Source organism: Leptidea sinapis, chromosome 4, assembly GCF_905404315.1.
Source record: "Leptidea sinapis chromosome 4, ilLepSina1.1, whole genome shotgun sequence".
Taxonomy (NCBI): domain Eukaryota; kingdom Metazoa; phylum Arthropoda; class Insecta; order Lepidoptera; family Pieridae; genus Leptidea; species Leptidea sinapis.
This window is the reverse complement of record NC_066268.1, coordinates 7,525,628-7,546,527: the sequence shown is the minus strand read 5'-3', so window position 1 is coordinate 7,546,527 and position 20,900 is coordinate 7,525,628. Positions and strand designations below refer to the sequence as shown.

At 34.2% G+C, this 20,900-nt stretch overlaps 1 protein-coding gene across 1 annotated transcript in view; it reads left to right on the top strand.

Annotated features, from left to right (window-relative positions):
- Positions 1–9,476, top strand: part of LOC126979752 (octopamine receptor 1-like) — an 84,470-nt gene extending 74,994 nt beyond the window's left edge. Inside the window, exons 2-5 of the mRNA XM_050829265.1 lie at positions 800–1,222; positions 5,575–5,803; positions 6,592–6,778; positions 8,600–9,476. Coding sequence (XP_050685222.1) covers positions 835–1,222; positions 5,575–5,803; positions 6,592–6,778; positions 8,600–9,166 — 1,371 coding nt within the window. The 5' untranslated portion in view covers positions 800–834 and the 3' untranslated portion in view covers positions 9,167–9,476. The remainder of the gene's footprint in view (positions 1–799; positions 1,223–5,574; positions 5,804–6,591; positions 6,779–8,599) is intronic.
- The last annotated feature ends 11,424 nt before the right edge of the window (positions 9,477–20,900 follow it).

Sequence of the window (20,900 nt, the reverse complement as noted above, 5' to 3'; positions counted from 1 at the left end):
GTCCGCTAGTATATTATAATATGGATTATTGTTATTGTATTTATGAAAAGACAATATTAAATGAAACCGTCTTTTGTTTAGGCGTAATCCTACTAAGACTACTCATCGTTTTTCTCAAAGAATTCTAAAGTAATTAATTTTGAGAGAAAATCGTCTGACTTTATCGAGACATTGACTTATCGATGCGGGAGTTATCGATTATACGAGTATGCTGCTTATTTTGGATTCTATTGACAATTTGCTTTTTTCAGATTCCTTTTATGTTTTGTTTCTTTTTAATAATAAATGATTGTGGTTTTATTTATGTAATTCTCTGAAAAAAAAAAGAATATATTATAAATTTTGAGAAATAAACGCCTGCCTTTAACAAATGGGACTATGACTTATCGATGCGGGAGTTACCGATTATAGACTAACTTATTTTAGATTCTATTGACAATTCGCTTTTTTCTGATTCCTTTTATGTTTTCTTTCTTTTTAATAATAAATGATTGTGGTTTTTTATGTAACTCTCTGTAAAAAGAATTCTATGGGACACTATGACTTATCAATGCGGGAGTTATCGATTATAGGTTACTTATTTTGGATTCCATTAACAATTTGCTTTTTTTCCGATTAATTATTTGTTTTTCTTCTTTTTAAACATAAATTGTTATGTTTATTTATGTAATTCTCTCACTCTCCTTGTGTCTCTCCACTTCTGAATATTAGCAGTTCAATTCATAAGAATAACAATAAATTAATATAAATTATGATTGCCTCAGCATGCTCATTACATTATAATATTCTTTTGTTACAGAAAATGCCGTCAAAAGATCTTCAACTAAAATCTTAATGAACGCTGCAACCTACAAACTCATAAGCGATTCATTATGGAACAATACAGCGCCGAACAACGCATTAACAGAAAATGTAGACGAAAATACAACGTTGTACCAAATCGTGAAAGCGGACGAAATACACGAAATAAACTTTTGTAATAAAACAACACACAATGACAAATGTGGTAATTTGAATTATGACGTTTTTGAAGCGTCTGTTGTTGGCGTGTTATGTCTTCTTATAGTGGTAACAGTCATAGGGAATACTTTAATCATATCAGCTGTGGTAACAACAAAACGATTAAGGACGGTAACAAATTGTTTTGTTACAAGCCTCGCAGTAGCCGATTTACTGGTTGGTATTTTTGTGATGCCTCCCGCGATTGCTGTGCATATAAGAGGTAAGTTTTTTTGTGTTATGACGTTATTAATTTATTTATTGTACCATATAATATTGACAAAAATAGCTTGTATCAAGCTGAGTGCTGCTTCATTTATAAGCGCAAATAACATTCCTAATTAAGAAGCAAATTAGTATATTAAAAAAAAAAAATTGATGTTTTAAAAAAAATGTATTAGTCGTATGTCGTTTAATTGAATTAGATTAAATTAAGTTGTATCGTCATAAAACATTAATTTATACTTTGTTAATGTGTGTTTTTAATTTATTTTAACTCCAATTTATTTTATTTTAATAACTATCAAAAGCTTAAATTAATTTTACTTAATTTTATCTACTTAGCTTTGTTTTAGGTTCATACACCGTAAGCTCCACAAAATAAAATCACAGAATTCCCCAGTCCCTAATAATCTGTAGGTTGTATATAAATCATGTAAATTGTATCCATCCATACAATATAATACAAAAGTGTCACATGTTGCTATAAGAGATTGATGGCCTTATCAGATCCTTCTCGTTTCATTAACTTTGGCTTTAAACATATTTAATAAAGCCTGACTGATAAAGATTCTTTTATATTTGTAAACCGATGCGAGGTTTTTGGTGGCCTTTTGATATTAACCTCGAAAATCTTTTTTTCATTTTCACCCTCATTAAGCATTCTTGCTTGTAATTAAATCTAGTATGTACGATGGTTTATATATAATTAATATTAACAACAGTTATACATTATAGATGCTATCTGTATGTAAGGGAAGTCTTACATTTTATTATAGTTATGTAGGTGCTACTTTTTATGATATATCATTGTTTTTTTTTTTATTTTTAGTATGTAAAATATTTTATTTTTTTATTTTGCAACAATTAATAATAACGATAAAATTTTACTCCTAGGTACAACTGATTTTGAAGTAGTAAAAATACAAACTACGTACTAAGTTTACCACATTCTTTTAATTCTTCACATATATTAGATTCGACCCCAATAGCCCAAGGTAGTGACCCTGCCTTTTGAGTTAGAGGTCCCGGGTTCGAATCCCGGTAGGTGCTATCAAATATACGATGAATATGAATGTTTGTTTCCGAGTCATGGATGTTTATATGTATGTTTAAGTAAGTATAATGTATTAAATATGTCGTTGTCTTGTACCCATAGTACAGGCTGTGCCTAGTTTGGGGCAAGATAATTTGTGTAAGTGTGTGTCAATATCATTAATGTTAATATTATAACAAGATCTAGTTCTCTTTAAATAAACAAAACTTTACTAAGGTGAGGTTTAATACAACTCTTTTTGATTATTTATTCATAAAATATTAACTTATACAATTTACATAATTAAATTTGTCTAATTAGGGTCTGATAGAGCCTCTTTAAGGCAGCCACACACATAGCGATTTACTTGCGCAAGTTTTGACTCGCACAATTATACTATAACTCGGAGATTGGATTCAAATAAGTTTCTTCATCCATACGTAGATAACTAGATAGTTGTGCCAGTCTTTGGATGCAAATTTCAATTCATTTAGTAAATTGATGTGGGAATATTGCTCTCTCTTTCTTAACCAGTCTTTACTCCATGTAGTTTGCTTTCGTTGGTGATTTTTGAATTTTTTTCGAAGCGTCATATTCGTTTATTTAACATCCATCGCACAAAACATGTGTTGCTTTGGCTGGAAGCTTTAACAGAAATTATATTTATACTGATCAGTCTCTGGTCACTTCGGTAATTTACACGTTTCAACTTGCACAAGTACCTAAATCGCTATGTGTGTGGCTGCCATAAGTTGAGTCAAGCCGACGCCTTGTAATTTGTATCTACTAAGGTTCTAATTTGCAATACCTACGTAGGGCATTTTATAAAAATGTGAGAATGCATAATATGTTGTCGGTAATATTTATTAAATCTACAGCTTGTATGTAATATACTACACTTGGCATATGTTTTAATTTTTTTTTCTTTTCTTATAAAACTATTCATCCTGTAAAATTCTTATCTGTGGCGACTACAGTTTCATCATTGTCTTTGAATCTGAATTTGAATTTCAATTATGGAAATAGACAAAAGTCACTTCATTCAATTCAATTCAAAATTCAGAAGTCAGGTCAGGTGAATACTGTGGATGCTCCAGTATTTCCAAGCCAGTATATTTATTGCAGGCACTATCTTGATGACAAAGAATGTCATAAAACTGTTTTTTTTTTGATCTGCCTAATAAGAGCCACGTATAAGTAGCCCCAAGATTGAGATTTTAAATCATGACCAACTCATTAATGTCCTAGAAAAGAGAGCTTACGATCTTTTATTTCTTAGGACTTTTATATGACGGTCACTTTATGGTAAAGTCACGTTTCATCTATGATTATGATTTTGGTGTATCTGTGCCAAAAAACTTCGAATAATGTTCAGTCTAATTTGTAGATTCTGGGAAACAAGTGAATGGTAACATTGTTCGTCCCTAAATGTTCGTGTACGTTCGGTTATAAGGCGCACTGTTAAACGCGGATCCGCAAAAAAAAATTTCAACGTTTTTTACCATTTATGCAAATACTCCCCAGCAAGGGTCAAGGTGCAGCACCTAAAGTATCCTATCAATTTTGATTAACATGTTCCCTACTAAATTTTCAAGCCCTTATGCAATCAATTTTCGACAAAACGCTCACACAAACTTAAAACAAAATATACAAATGATTTAAGTTTTCTTTAGTGTTAATTCCGCCTCAACAAGGCATCCTCAGAACGTGTTGTCTCGCCAAAATCTGGATCCGCCAGATTTTGTGTAGTGGCGAAGCACGTGTCGAATTGTTTTAAAAACAAATATTGGCGGAATTAACACTAAAGAAAACTTAAACCATTTGTATAATTATGGATTTCCGCAAAGTAACGCCTAATTAAATAAATTTTCTGAAACAAAATACTTCTATAATACTCATTCTAACTATTCACTGAACGCCTCCAGTATATAGTATATATACTCCTTCTCCGTCCGCCTGTGTCTGTCTGTCTGTGATAGTTAGACAGTTGATATTTTGACAAATGATGTATTTCTGTTGTAGAATAAATATTTCAGGGGTCTCCCATACAATATACGTGGATTTTTTTGCGCGTTATTGCTCGATATTGGCAACAGGTAGAATTTAAAAATTCACAGGATATTCACTTTAAAAATAAAAAAAGAAGTGTGGCACTCGGGGACTGCCGCGGTGAAGCTATTGCATAGCATTTTTTATCAACTTATGCAATTATAATTATTTATTTATTTTATTTATGCAGTATTTATATAAATAAAATTAATTTTAAAAAAAGCAAACTGAGTAAAATTTTACTTGCAAGATTTGATTACAGACAGACAACGGGACAGGTGAAACTAAATAAAAATGCTTGTCATAATAATAAAAATTAAAAAAACGTGATAAAAAGGCTCGAACCTGGGACCTTCTGCACAACGAGCATTATCGCTGTTCCACAGCAACTGTAAAAAGCGTGCCGAAATATCTATATACATCTAGTAAGTAAGTGTTAGGTTATTTTCGCTACGGAAATTCTGGATTCGGTCCCCACGCTCAAGGCCCGCGATAGAAGCTATGCAATAGCTTAATAATTAAACTAAAATAAAGCATTTATTTAAAAGGGACCCCATACAACAAACATGTTGTTTACCATTTTTATAAATGGTACGAAACCCTTCGTGTGCAAGTCCGACTCGCACTCGGCCGGTTTTTATGATCAGTTATCCAGTTCATTTTACATGATAAGTCTAATGACTTCAATAATATAGAATTAGTTAAATGTCGCTGCCAATATTGATTTGAAATACTTTTCTGTAAAAAAAAAAGCAAGGTGTTATACTTTCTTCTGCAAATACTACCAAATTAAATTAAATCTGAACGCCAACAGCCTCGTACTGACTCAGCGAGCAACCTCGAGAGGCAGCCGCGCGAGGCAACATCCTCGGTCGATCAAGACGTGCCTCGTACGAGTGGCTCCAGCCCAAGCCGAACGTTGTCGGTTCTTGTGCAAGCTCAGTGCAAGCGCCTAGAAGTTTGCTGCGCGCACTCAAGATGGTTGTGTTCAACTAACGATGGAATCTTTTTCTGGTTCCACTAGAAAGGGTTTCTTCAGTATTCTGAAAATAGAACTTAAAATGCCAAAGGCGTTTTCCACCACTTTTCTTGTTCGGCTCGGCCTTATCGCTTTCGGCAGCCTCAAACAAAAAATCTATAGACTGACGCCTCCTGTGGCCTCCCGCGACAAAAGTTGCGCGGCAAATGTCCGAGGTTGCTTGCTCAGTCAGTACGCGGCTACTGGTTAAATGATGTGAATCTCTGAAGCAATAAACATAAATATTCTCTAGGTGAATGGGAGTTGGGTTGGATACTATGCGATATCTGGATAAGCCTGGACATTCTTCTCTGCACTGCCTCGATTCTCTCCCTCTGCGCCATAAGCATAGATCGGTATCTAGCCGTCACCAGACCATTGACGTATTCTAGAAGAAGAAGATCTAAGAAGTTGGCATTGACCATGATTCTGTTCGTTTGGGTGGTCGCTGGCGCAATCACGTGTCCACCAATGTTTGGGTGGTAAGAAATCTAAAATAATTTATGTAATTTTTATGATAATACAAAACACCCCATCATCATCATCATCATCGACCAGAAGACGTCCACTGCTGGACAAAGGCCTCCCTCAAAACATAATCAATAAAATTTCAGTAAAATATTATGAAAAGCGTACTAAATTCATTTACTACAGAAATCAAATGTAACTTACTACAACAATACAATTTAATTATTTTGTTTACATCACAAGAATCTGTATTAGTAGACTGTAAATTAATTTCTTTTGTTTACACAATTAATTTGTTGTAACTAAGAGGACTGATAAGCTTTTGAAATGTTTTGTGTAATTTCACATACAAAGAACTTGCTCGTACCTATTAGATATCTCTTTGCCTAAAAGAGATAAAGTTCTTTTTTATGAAAATAAGGGACGAGACGAGCAGGACGTTCAGCTGATGATAATTGATACGCCCTATCCATTACCATGCAGTGCCGCTCAGGATTCTTGAAAAACCCAAAAATTCTGAATGCCACTACAGTTGCGCTCGTCCTTGAGACATAAGATGTTGAAGTCTCATTCGCCCAGTAATTTCACTAGCTACGGCGCCCTTCAGACCGAAACACAGTAATGTTTACACATTACTGCTTCACGGCAGAAATAGACGCCGTTATGGTTCCCGTAATCTAGCCGCCTACCTGTGCGAAGGAGCCTCCCACGAGTAAAAATTGCTGTTATTACTGGAAAAAACTAGTTTACAATGGTTGGAATAGATTTAAGAGAGATTTGCGTATTTATTTTCTTTGTACAGGTATGAGCCAGATCATAACCAAGGCGGTGTCTGCAGATACAATCAAAACCCAGGATATGTGGTCTTCTCGGCGATGGGGTCTTTTTTCCTGCCAATGATTGTGATGGTGTATGTATATGCCAGAATATCCTGTGTGGTTGCCAGACGGCATCAGCAGTTAGCCAGTACGACTAGTAAATGTAGTAAGGTAATTTTTTTTTCTTTTTTAACTATCGCGGCTTTTATGTCTCCTTCAGTACTCTCAAGTAAAGTATCAAGTTGGCTTATGACTGGTTAAAATAGCCTATTAACATCCATTGACGTACTTCGTAAATATTCTATTTGGACAAGATTTTAATAAATATATTTATTTTTTTCAATTTTAATATTATGTACAAGTTTTAAAAATAATTTAAGGATATTAAAATAAACGTTACGCAACTAAATTTTGTGGAATAATAATATTTTATTGCTTGTATTTAATACCTTCTTCTTCATAATATTGTTCGTTCCACAAACGCACTCACGAGGAACAAAATTTAAAGGAATTTTTTATTGCGCCAAAGAGGTTTAACTTCTGGCGTATACAGGTTGGCGATTTTAAGGCGATATTAAATAAACACGCGGGCAAAGTTATTTAAACTTAATCGTAAAAAATAATTCTAAAATTAACAGTAAATAATTGAAATTTTCAAAAAAACAAATTATATATTTAGGAAACAAAATTTTAACCATCCTTACGTGGTCGCATAATACGACACAAAGTAGGTATCAGTGCCTACGTTAGCGCGCGGCTACTAGATATCTTACAGGATGTTCCGAAACGATATTATGGTAAATTTATTTATTTAGATGAGTTATGTATTTTATTTTTGAATATTCTTTTATGATTACGGTTATGTTGTTCTACTCGTGTGTTTATTTAATGTTGCCATTGTAGCGAAACGCTTTATAAAGTACACACACACTTTTTGTTATTAATTTTCTTTGTATTTCAAGGGAGAATATTAAGCGCTTTGTAAAGCGATATTGTAATATCCCGCGATCTCTCTTTAAAGTTCATCCGGGTACAATAGGAGAACGCCCACGGCAAATTTTATTTGACTGGTCCCTCATAAAAGATTAGATTTGCCCTTTACAATGTGACGCTCTATTGACTGAACACAACCTTCTTTGTTTAGTCCTGTACAATTGTTCATAATAATAAATATTATACTAAATAGTATAACATTAATTTTTATATACTCGAAGAAAGAAGATCAAAAGGGGTTTTTTATAACAAATTCTAATACCACATACTAATAATTTAGAAATAAATAAAGTTCTAAATAAGTACTGTAAAATAAACTAGAACTCTTTAAAAGAAACAAACTTTAAGCTTCTATGAATAAATAACGATTAATGGCACAATGACTAATAATCACATAGTAATCGGGCAGAGTATCGTCCTATCCGTCGATATCGGTTGCATCGGAAATGTGTCGACGATAGACAATGAGTCAACAATACATTTATGATAATCACGGAGACATTACGAATACGGATCATGTTTACGTATTTGTATATTGGCGCACGAATGCCATAAAATATTGTGTTCTTACTTTTCATTCTTATGTAATTGATATTTCGAATCTCCCTGTGCTTGTATAGTTTTGGGGAACTTTTGACTGGTACTAGTTTTTTTGTATTGTATTTTGGGTTTTTTGTATTTATAAATAAATAAAAAATAGACCCCCAGATTGTTAGTTTATTCAAAATTATATATTTTGTACTACTCTGTCTAAGCATTCTGAATTATTGAAATAACTAAAAATATTTTTAACAAGCAGTTTTCTAATATATCTTATCACCATCATCAGCCGGAAGACGTCCACTGCTGGACAAAGGCCTCCCCCAAAGATATCCACGAGCGACAATCGGTCCTGACCAGATCATCGGTCCATCTTGTGGGGGCCTACCAACACTTGGTCTTCCGGTCAAATAAATACTTATATATTTTATATTCAAAGATTTTTTCTAATTGTTACAGAAAGGAAATTTATCTTGCATCCGGACAGAGTCTGATTCCGGATCAGACAAACATTCTCTCAGACAGACAGCTTCTAAGCAAACAGTTACCCACGCATCACAACAGATTGACAATACCACTCAAACCGAACAGAAATGCCCATGCTGCTTTCGCACAGAGAAGAAACCAAAAGCCAAGGCAAAAGAAAAAGATTCAAAATCTTACAGCGATGTCCAGTTTAAATCAAATTTCAAATACAAAGATTCAAGGCGTGCGACCCATTCAGTTAAAGACGCAGAAAACAATAGAGTATCATCACTAAGAAGGGAGACAAAAACAGCTCAAACGTTGAGTTTTGTTGTCGGAGGTTTTATCGCGTGTTGGTTGCCATTCTTCGTGTATTACATCCTCACCCCCTTTATACCAAGCAACTATGTAAACGAAGTTCTAATGTACATACTAACATGGTTAGGCTGGTTCAATTCCGCGATAAATCCATTTATTTACGCGTTCTATTCTCCCGATTTCAGATTAGCATTTTGGAGACTTACTTTCAGGAAGTGTAAACGGAATAAGCGCCGGATCTAATTAATTTATTTTGTCAGGTTATATTCAGACAGTTTTAATATAGCAACCTAAAATTGAGGTGATTTTTTATGTAGGAAATATTAAGAGGGTGAAATTAGATAAGCTTCGAAATGTATATAACGATTGTGGTATAGTATTATAATAGGTTACTAAAATTCACGATCAAATTGGTGATGTAATTACAGGTCAGGTCAAGATAAGCAAGAAAATGATTGGTGTGAGTGGAGGTAACAGAGGACCGTAGTAAAAATTGATCCGTAAACTTTGCTTCACCTTGGGAGACATGCGCAATTTATTAGTATTTAAGGCTTAGGAAGCACTCATTACGCTGCCAGTATGATTTAAAACCATTAAAATAGCAGCATGAGTTGATGTTCTAAGCAATGACAAAGAAGAAGAATATTTCGCAAATTTGCAATTAGTAGACCCATCTTGAGTAGATGGGTCTAGACATAGATTTAAGAAAGATTTTTTTTTCAAAGTTTTATCTTAAAGATAGAAAGAGTTAACTAAGCAAACAGAGAAAGACAGTTTATGGTTAACAAATAATATCGAAGCACAAGGTATCTTATCTTACATGGACTGCAGATTTTGTTAATACCTCCGAAGAAATTTCTAAACTTATCGCATATAAAACAAGTCGTGTAAGTAATGAAGTTTTTGTAATTCAAAATATAATCGCTTGGTTGCAAAACAAAGTGGCTTATCGGATTATGTTATTTAATATTATTTAGAGTCCCGAATTTTTATTCCTGCATCAATCGAACTTGAATGTGCGTAATTCCAATCAATATACTAGCAGTATCAATTCAATATACTAGCGACTACTAAGTATACCAACAAATCGAGAGAGAAGGAAATGTCTAAGGGCATACAGCGAGATAGAAAAGGAAAGCGAATCAATTGTTTCTGTAACCGATTTTTATCGACAAGTCGTATCAGTCACGATTGGCATTAAATCTGTAGTATTTTGAATATTATATCTTTTTTTTTATATGAGAGGGGGCAAACGGGCAAGAGGCTCACGGGATGGGGAGAGGTGAGGCAACCGCGCATGGACATCCGCAACAACAGGTGTGTCAAGAAATGCGTTGCCGGCCTTTAAGGTATGCTTTTTTCTTGAAGGTCCATAAGTCGTATTTGTTCGGGAAGACCGCTGCCGGTAGTTGATTCCACAAAGTGGCTGTGCGAGGCAAGAAATTTCGAACAAAACGCGCGGTTGTGGAATGCCAGCCGTCTACGTGACGCGGATGGTATCACTATCTAACGCTTACATTGACCAATTAGGTCAACCCAATTATAGTATTATTCGAAATCGTATCCGTGTCAATCTTAATTTCCAAAATCATAAAGGATAGAAATAAAAGGAAAGAAGACCATCATTCGAATTAAGAACACCAACAGTTATTAATAGAATGAAAAGAGAGATCGCCAAAACTCCCGTTTATGGGTTTATGCCAAAGCAGAAACGCCAATTTGGGATTGCGATCGGCCATTCATCGTGGTGCAACCAAACCCAAGTCATAGAAAAGCTAACGAGATATCGAGCGGAAATTTAATCTGAAGTAGTGATTTATTATAATTCGAAATGGCACATTTAACAGCGAAACTCTTCGAGAACGTGCAACTATATAAATAATTCAAATAGTAAAATTTATCGGTATACTTTCAAAGCTGCTGCTTAACAAAAAAAATTAAATTTGTGCGTTCTGCCATCAATTTTACAGCAATGCTGCAAATCTATAGGGGCATTGAGGGCACTATCCGCAACGTTGCAAGTGTACCACTTAATGTGAAGTGAAAATAGTTCTGAAAGAAAGTATAATTTATAACATTTCTATTAGATTATTCTAAATCTCTATGTTCTTACCCAATATCAACATGCATGACATGTTTTTAAAGCTGTATAATAATTGAAGTAAAATCTTCTTTAGCACCGTTGTGATTTGAAAGTCGAAGAAACAAAAAAACCCGACAGTTAAAAGAGACATATACGTGGGAGAAAATGAGATTGAAAGCATTATACAGTATTTAGGCACCAGGGGATCATAGTTTAACCTTCCGAAATCGGGAAGTTCCATATGTCACACTACGCCCTGACCAAGTTCTAACCCTCATTTGGTTTATAAGATGGTTTAATATGCATGATCTTACAGCTTGTTTCAATAGCTTTCTTGTACATTGACTCAAATCATCCTAAATATAAGCAACCTATTAATACACGTAAAATAATACCCAAATCGCGCCGATCTATGGCATACCGCGACGCGGGGGCATTTGCTGATTTCGGAAGGGTAAGAAGAGATTGTCTTATGTATGACGCGAGTATACCTTAATAATATATTCTGACGTCATGCGTGCGACGTATTACTACATAGTCACTAGGAAAACATAAATATGGTAGTGGTGATAGTAATGTCTTTTATATCGGTTAAAATCATATTGTGTCATCCTAGCAACATGTACCAGGACTTCATATTGACTTCTGACATGTCTACTTTGTACGCACGCATTTTTTTATGTTTAAGTAACGCTTCTGTATGGTTTCGTGTATTATATTTATAGAGATTCTAAGAATCCTAGTCCAAGCCAATAATCACCCAAATATATAGATTAATAGATTTAATTAGATAAATAGATCCCGATAGATACTATAGTTATTTATTATAATTACGATTACTTGCTGATTAAAACAATTGTATTATTGTATTTATCCCCATTTTAAAATTGAATTCTTTTCAATGAATGGTTTCCAATAAAGCCTATAAATTGCTAATTTATTTCCGGAAAGAGTCTCCTAATATTAACTTAACTGAATTAAGGGCTCATTTTATGTAAAAGAATATTACTTATCGGTATAAAGAAGATGGGGTCTCCGCTCGGGGACAATCTACAGATAATAAAGACTACATTTAAATTAAAATGGAACACATAACGTACTTATAATTATAATACTGCCCTCTTCGAATTTTCTTCAAAGAATGGGAATAGAAAAACTCGAAAACTTTAAAGATCTGAAAAAACTATTTTTTATAATTTCTTGACATTACCTATTTGTTATACTGCAATGAATGTAGTGAGTGTTAAAATTGCATATTCTCTTGAGCAACAATGCCTATATATAGATTTGCTAATTTTCCAAAAATGTTTTAATGTGATTGTGGAAAGATATATTATTAATTAAAATAGTATCTATTTATTTGTCTTCACCAAGATCTTACACTAGGAATACATTAGTGTTACATTTTTAAAAGCTAGTAGTTGTGAGGATCTGGTGTCTGAAGTAGCTTGACCCTGTATTGCAGATATACAGGACCTCACCCCTGGATAGCATTATACAATTAATGTACTACAACAGATAAAAGACATTAAAAATTAAAATACATTATTTATAAGCAAAAATGTGTGTGTGTTTGCGTGTGTGTAAATGTGTGTACTCTCAGTTAACTCGATAGATACCTACGTGTCACGATGTGTAGGAAGGTTTGAGTGGAAGTTTGTCCAATTCTTGCTACCAATCTTTCGAGATAAGCATGCTTTAAGTTTATTGATCTATTGTTTTATTATTAGTAACATTATATACTGAACTAAGTAACTAAAACTATGTTAGGAATTTTGGTTACCAATTTATATTGAAATACCATCTAGAACCTAGATGAATGGTGTTCATCCACTGTACGATTCTTAAGAACATTAAGGAAGTCGATTTTGAAGTCGATTAGATAATTGTGCACGAGGTGGGCCATTCCTTTCCTAAAAATATAGTGGAGGGTTTTGATGGCTGGTCCAAGCGTTATGCTCGTGAACGGGCACAACGTCTAGTAGGAGACCCTGCTTTCATTTTTAAATTTAATGATTGTTTTCTTTAATTATTTTTAATGTTTAAAATATTCGCATAATACCTTATTTATTTACTGTCTATGTGAATTGAAGCCACTACTGGGGATTAGTAAGCCAAATATAATAAAAATTCTATCTTATAAACGAAAAAAATGTAAAACTAAAATCCTTTTTTATTATGTATTTCCGCAGAAGTCCCGCTCTAGCAAATAAAAATAGTCTCGTTATTAAATGGGTCGTCAATATGAATAAATAATGTCTTTAGAGGTCGAGTTTGATTTCTGTGAAAGAGTCCTCATTTTGAAAATAGTTAGTTTAACAATGATTGATGATAGTTTAGAAATTTAATGTAGGTAATATTTCGTTACCAGCTACCGCTTGGTATTGAGACCGGAACAATGTAAATGTTCGTCGCTTTCTGATTTGTGGGTCCATGCATATTTAGCTCTGACAAACTATTTCGTTTTGTAAAGGATTTATTTATTATTTATTACATCACAAAATCCATAGTACTTAGGTTATAATAATACTATTGTAGAACTTACTTCTAATAACGGATTTACAATATATTAATAACACGTGGCATATGTGTGGTTGTGTGTGTGTGTGAGTATGTATGTGTAAGTGTGTGTGTGTGTGTGTTTGTGTGTGTGTGTGCGTGTGTGTTTGTGAATTATATTTAACTTATACCTTCCTTTAGACTTTTATTTACATTCCTTATAAAGCAACGTTTACTATTATTAAAAAGTTCAGTAGTAGTAAATTGCTTATTGTAAGGAGTGATCCATTTCGAGGTTCCCTACTTTTTTAAAGAAAAAACACAGAAAATTCAAATTTATTTGGGAATGTTTATTATCATCTGAAAGCACATTCTCTGGCATTAGTTTTTTGAAGATTATGTCTATCAAATGTTGGCCGCAGCTTGCCTCAGATGGTCCATCCGTTGAGTTCAATTCTCGATGACTCGTTCGAGCATTTCGACTGGTAACTGGCTAACACGCGTGATGTTTTGCTCCAAGGCCTGAATCGAAGCGGGATTGTCCGCATAAACTTGACATATCCCCAAAGGAAATGGTCTGACGGTGTGATATCACATGATCTTGGTGGCCAATCGAACGACGCAAAACGTGAACAAAATTTGCCTTGAAAACCTCTTGGATGTTCTTGGAACTTTTCACGAGCCCATAGAGCGAAGCGATGTCGCTTGGAAAGGTCGAGCGGCTTCAGTTGCACAAGCTGTATTTTGTACGCTTTCAAATTAAGAAGTCGCCAAGTCGTTCCATACGTCAGTCCGAGTTGCTGCGAACGGCGCCGACTTGACTCTTCACGGTCTTCGTGTACACTCTCAGCTACGGCCGCTATATTTACTTCACTGCGTGCTGGACGTGGTCTCTTCGGTCGAATATTATCCAATGATGAATGCTGGGTCTCAAAATGGGTGATGGTGTAAATAGTACAAATAGTACGCTCAGTAGGCCGATTATGTTGTTATATAAATTGAGCGAAGTGCACGAAACACATTTTTCACAGAACTTGAATTTTCGTAATAAAGTTGAACGATTTGTAACAATTTGTAACTTTGTTCACGCGTTAGTCTTTCCATTATGAAATGCCAAACAATACTAAACAAAAAAAGTATCTCTACTTGGATCACCCTTTAGTTGCATAGAATGCGACAGATTACCAAATTTTCATAATAACTGGTGGACTCAGTGGGACTTGGAATAGAGAAGTGTGTACACTGACGGCACTCATTATTATAAGAATATTTCAGTTAATAGTAAAGTATACAGAAGTCGCTACCGGGAATTATTCAATACATAGTTCTTAATTGCGTTAATATTTTAATCCTGCTTTACTTTTTTGCCGCGCCATTTTAGGTATCTTTCGACGAACGTAGGATCGTCCGCCATTTTGAATAAGCGGCAAGTATGCACGCGGCGTTTTTTAGAAAAAAATGCCAACTCAATACTTGTTACAATTATTATTATAAGAAAGGATATTATGTTATGATTACAAATTATATTGATAAAAAAAAATCAAATATATTTATAGTCTAAATTTTGTTTCATTGTAAGCCATGTGCAAAAAGCACAATTTATGCTGTGATTTCATGAAATAGAAAATATTACGTTACATTAACAGATGTATAATTGATTCACACATTGTTTTGTGAAAAATCTATTTAAATATAAATACCCATTTTTAAAATAAATCCATTGTTCCTTTTTTACCCGGTAACGACAGTGTTGCATTATGGGGTGCGCCTACCACCGAGTTAATTGTTTAACACAATTTCATTAAATTTAAAAAAGATTTGATTAAAGATTTTTTATTTAAGATTCCATTCAGCTATATTGAATTAGGCACGCCGTTGACTTACGTCGATGATGACATGTTTTACTGCGACAGCAAAAAGATTAAATTAAGTTTAATAATTATCAATACTACAATGTAAGTAGTAAGTCAATTGTTGCTATACAATTTCTCATTAGAAGTCAGTTAAATGATAGACAATCATGTATATAATATTAAATAAGACCATATTCGTAGATTAAGAATATTATATGACGTTTCTTTTGTCTTGCTAATAATGTACAATTGTGAAAATATTTGTAAAAATAAATAAATATTGACAAATTTAATAGTAGTATTTTCTTTGGTATGATTTGTTACATATTTAAATAAAACACTTTTTTAAGGGATTCTATATAAACTTTTCCAGATTCAGTTATCCTGAAAACGATATCTGAAAAGGTCTAGAAACGTCGGGTTAACTAAAATAATAACAAAAATGTCACTTTTACGCAAAAGGCAAATTTAAAAACAAAGTTACAATTACATGCGTTTTACGGCCGCTCCCAATATTCAGTCTATCTCTTACTTGAGATAAAAATCGTAACTATCGGTGGCTTTTCTGTCCCAATAAACTTATCGACGGTAACTCACCTTATCCGTACACGCTGACTGTCAATGGGAGGACGTACAGCTTACCAGCCATAGAAGTTTGTACGGAAATTGCAATACACGCGTCCCAATATAAGGCGATAAGAATGACTTATCGAGTATATTGGGACAGCTTCAGATTATTGACAGCTAATTACTGACAGTAGAAGGTAGTAATTTATCTCTATCTGTAGATAGTATATTGGGAACGGCCGTTAATCCTTTAAAAAGTGTTTTATTTAAATTTCTTCGTTATTGTCATAAACCTCGTTTTGTTTCATTTGAATTCGGGGCTTCTAAAAGCTTTTAACAATTTTATCTGCGGACCATATTTTAGCCACATTTAAGCGTGCATTGTACCAGTGGGAGGCTCCTTTGCACAGGATGCCGGCTAGATTATGGGTACCACAACGACGCCTATTTCTACCGTGAAGCAGTAATGTGTAAGCATTACTGGGTTTCGGTCTGAAGGGCGCCGTAGCTAGCGAAATTACTGGGCAAGTGCGACTTAACATCTTATGTCTCAAGGTGATGAGCACAATTGTAGTGCCGCTCAGAAGTTTTGGGGTTTTTCAAGAATCCTAAGCGGCACTGCATTGTAATGGGCAGGGCGTATCAATTACCATTTGTTGAAGGTCCTGCTCATCTCGTTCCTTATTTTCATAAAAAAAAGCGTGGTCAGGTTTATCTATATATTGTTCAAATTATGATCGCATATTTCAGTGTATACTATAATATGTGTTGTAAATCCTCCGAACACCACCCATCAGTTGAGCCCTTTCCTTGCCTCATACACCAATACGTACTGTTTGTCTAACAAATATTCTATGATGTTACATTTTACCAATACTATCAATATGTTATCTTTGTGATATGAATAAAATATAATATTATGAATATTACTTTATTACAAGATTTGTTTTATTTATATAACCCAAACTAAACTCTCTAAACATGTTTGTCAGATCAATCTTTCCCCTAGAAAAGTTCTAGAAAGTTTCAAGGTAAGAAAACCAACTTATGAATAGTTTTATTCAACCATCGATTTTCTGTCTCTTGAGAGTAACCTAACATTTTTTGTAATATTTAGTTGCCACCGTAATTCGGTTTGTAATAATGGTCTTTATTCAACATTTGCATAAGGCTTAACTTGCTTTGCCATACATACTTACATAAGGATACACATGGAGTATCAGCTCGATCCATTTGACCATGTGCAACACAGAGCAGCTCGAATTGTCGGGGACCCAGTACTCTGTGAACGGCTGGATTACTTGGCGTTGCGTAGAGACATCGCTTCATTGTGTGTTTTGTTCCCCATTTATCACGGGGTGTGTTCCGAAGAGCTGTTTCACCTGATTCCTAGCGCCGAATTCCAACTTCGCACGACACGCCACAAGTTAAGATATCAAGGAGCTTTCTTCCACGTACTACAAAGCTGTGGAATGAACTTCCTTGTCGGTGTTTCCGAAACGATACGACATGGGCATCTTTTCAAAAAAGCGCGTACACATTACTTAAAGGCCGGCAACGCTCCTGTGATTCCTCTGGTGTTCAAGAGAATGTGGGCAGCGGTGATCACTTAACACCAGCTGACACGTACGCTCGTTTAACCTACTTTTCCATAAAAAATAAAGATAATTTAATCGTCTAGATAGAGATCGTGCTGCTAGAAAATTGATGAAAACAGGCCAGGTTTATAACTTTAGTGTGCGTGTCAAGCTATGATTTATACTCGCGATGAGTATGTGACTTTGTATAAGAGTAGCATTGCTCAAAATAAAGGTTAAGAGTCAACCTCAATTTTTTCGACGTTTTCATATTTGTCGCAGTCTATTTAAACGTATTTATGATCTAATCTTATATATTTTTCAACAAATTCAAATCCATTTTTATTCAAAATAGGATTTAAAATCACTTATTGAACGTCAAAATCTACCACCCATTCAAAAGAGACTGCCTCAGACCTGAGAAAAATGGGCGCAAGAAACTCAGCGGGTTTTTTTTTATATAAAGTATGGATTGCAATGTAATATCGTACAATAAACATTTATAATTAAAGAGCCTGAGGGTGTTGGCTTTATTCCCAGTCCGTGCTGCCATTAAGAAAATCGTTTATGCTATAATAACCTTTCCCACACAAACGTTTTTTAACAATTCTTTTAAATTTCGTAACACATTTGTTTTGTACATTTTCTGGGATCATATTGTAGAAGCATATACATCGCGCAACAAAAGACTTACTAACTCGACCCAACCGAGTAGTAGGCATAACAAGTTTATGTTTGTTCCTCGTGTTAACATTATGAATGTCACAGTTTCTAGAAAATTCCTCAATGTGCTTATGAACATACAAAACATTATCAAAAATGTATTGAGAAGCAACAGTCAAAATGTTTATTTCTTTAAATTTTTCTCTTAATGATTCTTTAGGACCTAGGTTATAAATCGCGCAAATAGCCCTCTTCTGCAGCACAAAGATAGTATTAATATCGGCCGCACTGCCCCATAACAATATACCATAGGCCGAATACTATGAAAATAACTAAAATATACTAATCTCGTCGTATCTATGTCAGTTAACCGTCTGATTTTCTTAACCGCATATGCTGCAGAACTAAGCCTATTCGCCAATCCTTCAATATGGGGTCCCCACTGCAATTTGGAATCAAGAGTAATGCCAAGAAATATAGCAGATTCCACTGGTTTTACCACCTCTCCATTTAATAAAATATTCGCATCTACATTTTTGACATTTGGCGCGGTGAATTTAATATATTTGGTTTTATGATTATTTAACAATAAGTTATTGGCGCTAAACCAGTACACGATGTCAGATAGAGCATTGTTTACTTCGTCATATAAAACTTGGCTTCGTTTCACTTTGAATATAAGTGAAGTGTCATCCGCAAACAATACTACCTTGTGTTTTTTATCTACAAGGTTAGGTAGATCATTTATATAAATTAGGAAGAGGAAGGGTCCAAGAATAGACCCTTGTGGTACCCCCATACCGAGAGGAGTCCCAGGAGATCTCCTGCCATTCACCTCGACCCTCTGAATCCTATTATTTAAATATGAGATCAGAAGATCGAGTGCAGATCCTCTTATACCATAGTGGCATAGCTTCCTGACCAGCGTTGAATGCTGAACACAATCAAAAGCCTTAGATAAACCACAGAAGATACCAAGTGCATTCTGTGATTCCTCCCAGGCCTCAAAAATATTCCTGATGAGTTCAACACCTGCATCCGTAGTCGAGCGTCCCCTAGTAAAGCCAAATTGCTTTATATGAAGTAACTTATAAGTGTTAAAGTGAGTAAGCATTTGGCTTAAAATATTTTTTTCAAAAATTTTACTAAGGGTCGGCAACACCGAAACAGGGCGATAGTTATTCGGGTCAGAAGTGAGTCCTGATTTAAATATTGGTGTAATTTTACTATACTTCAGAAGGTCAGGAAACACGCCATGTTCAATACAGCTATTAAAAACTAGTGCTAGATATGGTGCTATGACGTCAATAACAGAACTTATTATTTTTACAGATATGCCCCATATATCAGCAGCTTTTTTCATTTCTAAGGATCTGAAAGTTTTAATTATTTCTGCTGGGCTAACAACATTGAATTTGAAATTTTGTTTACATTCCTTAACATTTTCCAAAAGAAGTGACTCGGCAACACTGGTGGAGGAGACAAGGGTGCTTGAGATGGAAACTGGAATGTCAGAAAAAAAATTCTCAAAAGCAGAAGCTACTTCCTGCTCAGAGTGGATTTTTGTATTGTTTATTATTAGATTATATTCAAACTTGCAGTCTTTCGCTCTTCCAGATTCCCAGTTAATAACTTTCCAAGTCATTTTTATTTTATTTGAAGCATTTTTAATTATTTCTCTAATATGCATTGACTTAGCAATAGTACAAACTTTCTTAAATAATTTTGAATATTTTTTCACATATACAAGGAAAGATACATCATGATTACATGATGATCTCTCACTATATAGTTCATATAACCGTTGTCTGCTCCTATGAATACCAGCTGTTGCCCAGTTGTTAAATGACAAGAGACCACCCGAGTTGACTGTCTTTGAAGTAAATATAGAAGCAAACTCTGTTTTAATTATTTTAAATAACTTACCATACATCTCATTTGGAGTACTGTTATAATTCAAATACAAGTTTGAGAGTTTTTCTGAAACATTGCCTCTATATTTATGATTAATTATATTATTAATGTCAATTATGTGTATGTTACTAGATAATAAATTACCATTATATGTCACATAATTTGAATGAGACAATAGGGTTTACATATTATTCAAATTGTCTCTTGCTTTGTTTTCCTGAATGAATGGCAGTGTGAATATTATAAGATTTTCTATTTTTAAACTATTTAACTCATTGTATAATTTTTGTAGAACATTTTTATTTAAATTCCCTCTTCTCCCAATCATAACAATAATAGAAGTATTAGAGCAGTGAGTATCACTAAGAATTCTTTTTATAATTTGATAGTAACTTGCCCCTGGCATGCAAATATTTGATACTAACTGCCCGTTACTAATTTTATGCAAAATCAACCCCATATTTCTTCCCAAGTCATCGCTATAAATCTTAATATGTTTCTTATGTGAAGAAATTGTTTGTGAGAGTTGATTTTTAATACCAGGAGTAGTGGGAGCCCTGACAGATTGAGCAATTGCTTTACTGTTACTTTCTTTGCCTGAAGGGCCTGTGGAAAAGTGACAATTACAATTACTATACATTTTAGAAATTGAGTCAAAACGCTCTGCATTATAGTTACTTAATTCAATTAATCCATCCATAGCCGTGATGTGTTCGGCTATGTCTTTCTCTGAAATCTCATATTGTTTTGAGACATAATCCAGATTTTGATGTAAGGCTAGTAACTCAGCCTGGCGTCTATTTCTGCCGTGAAGCAGTAAT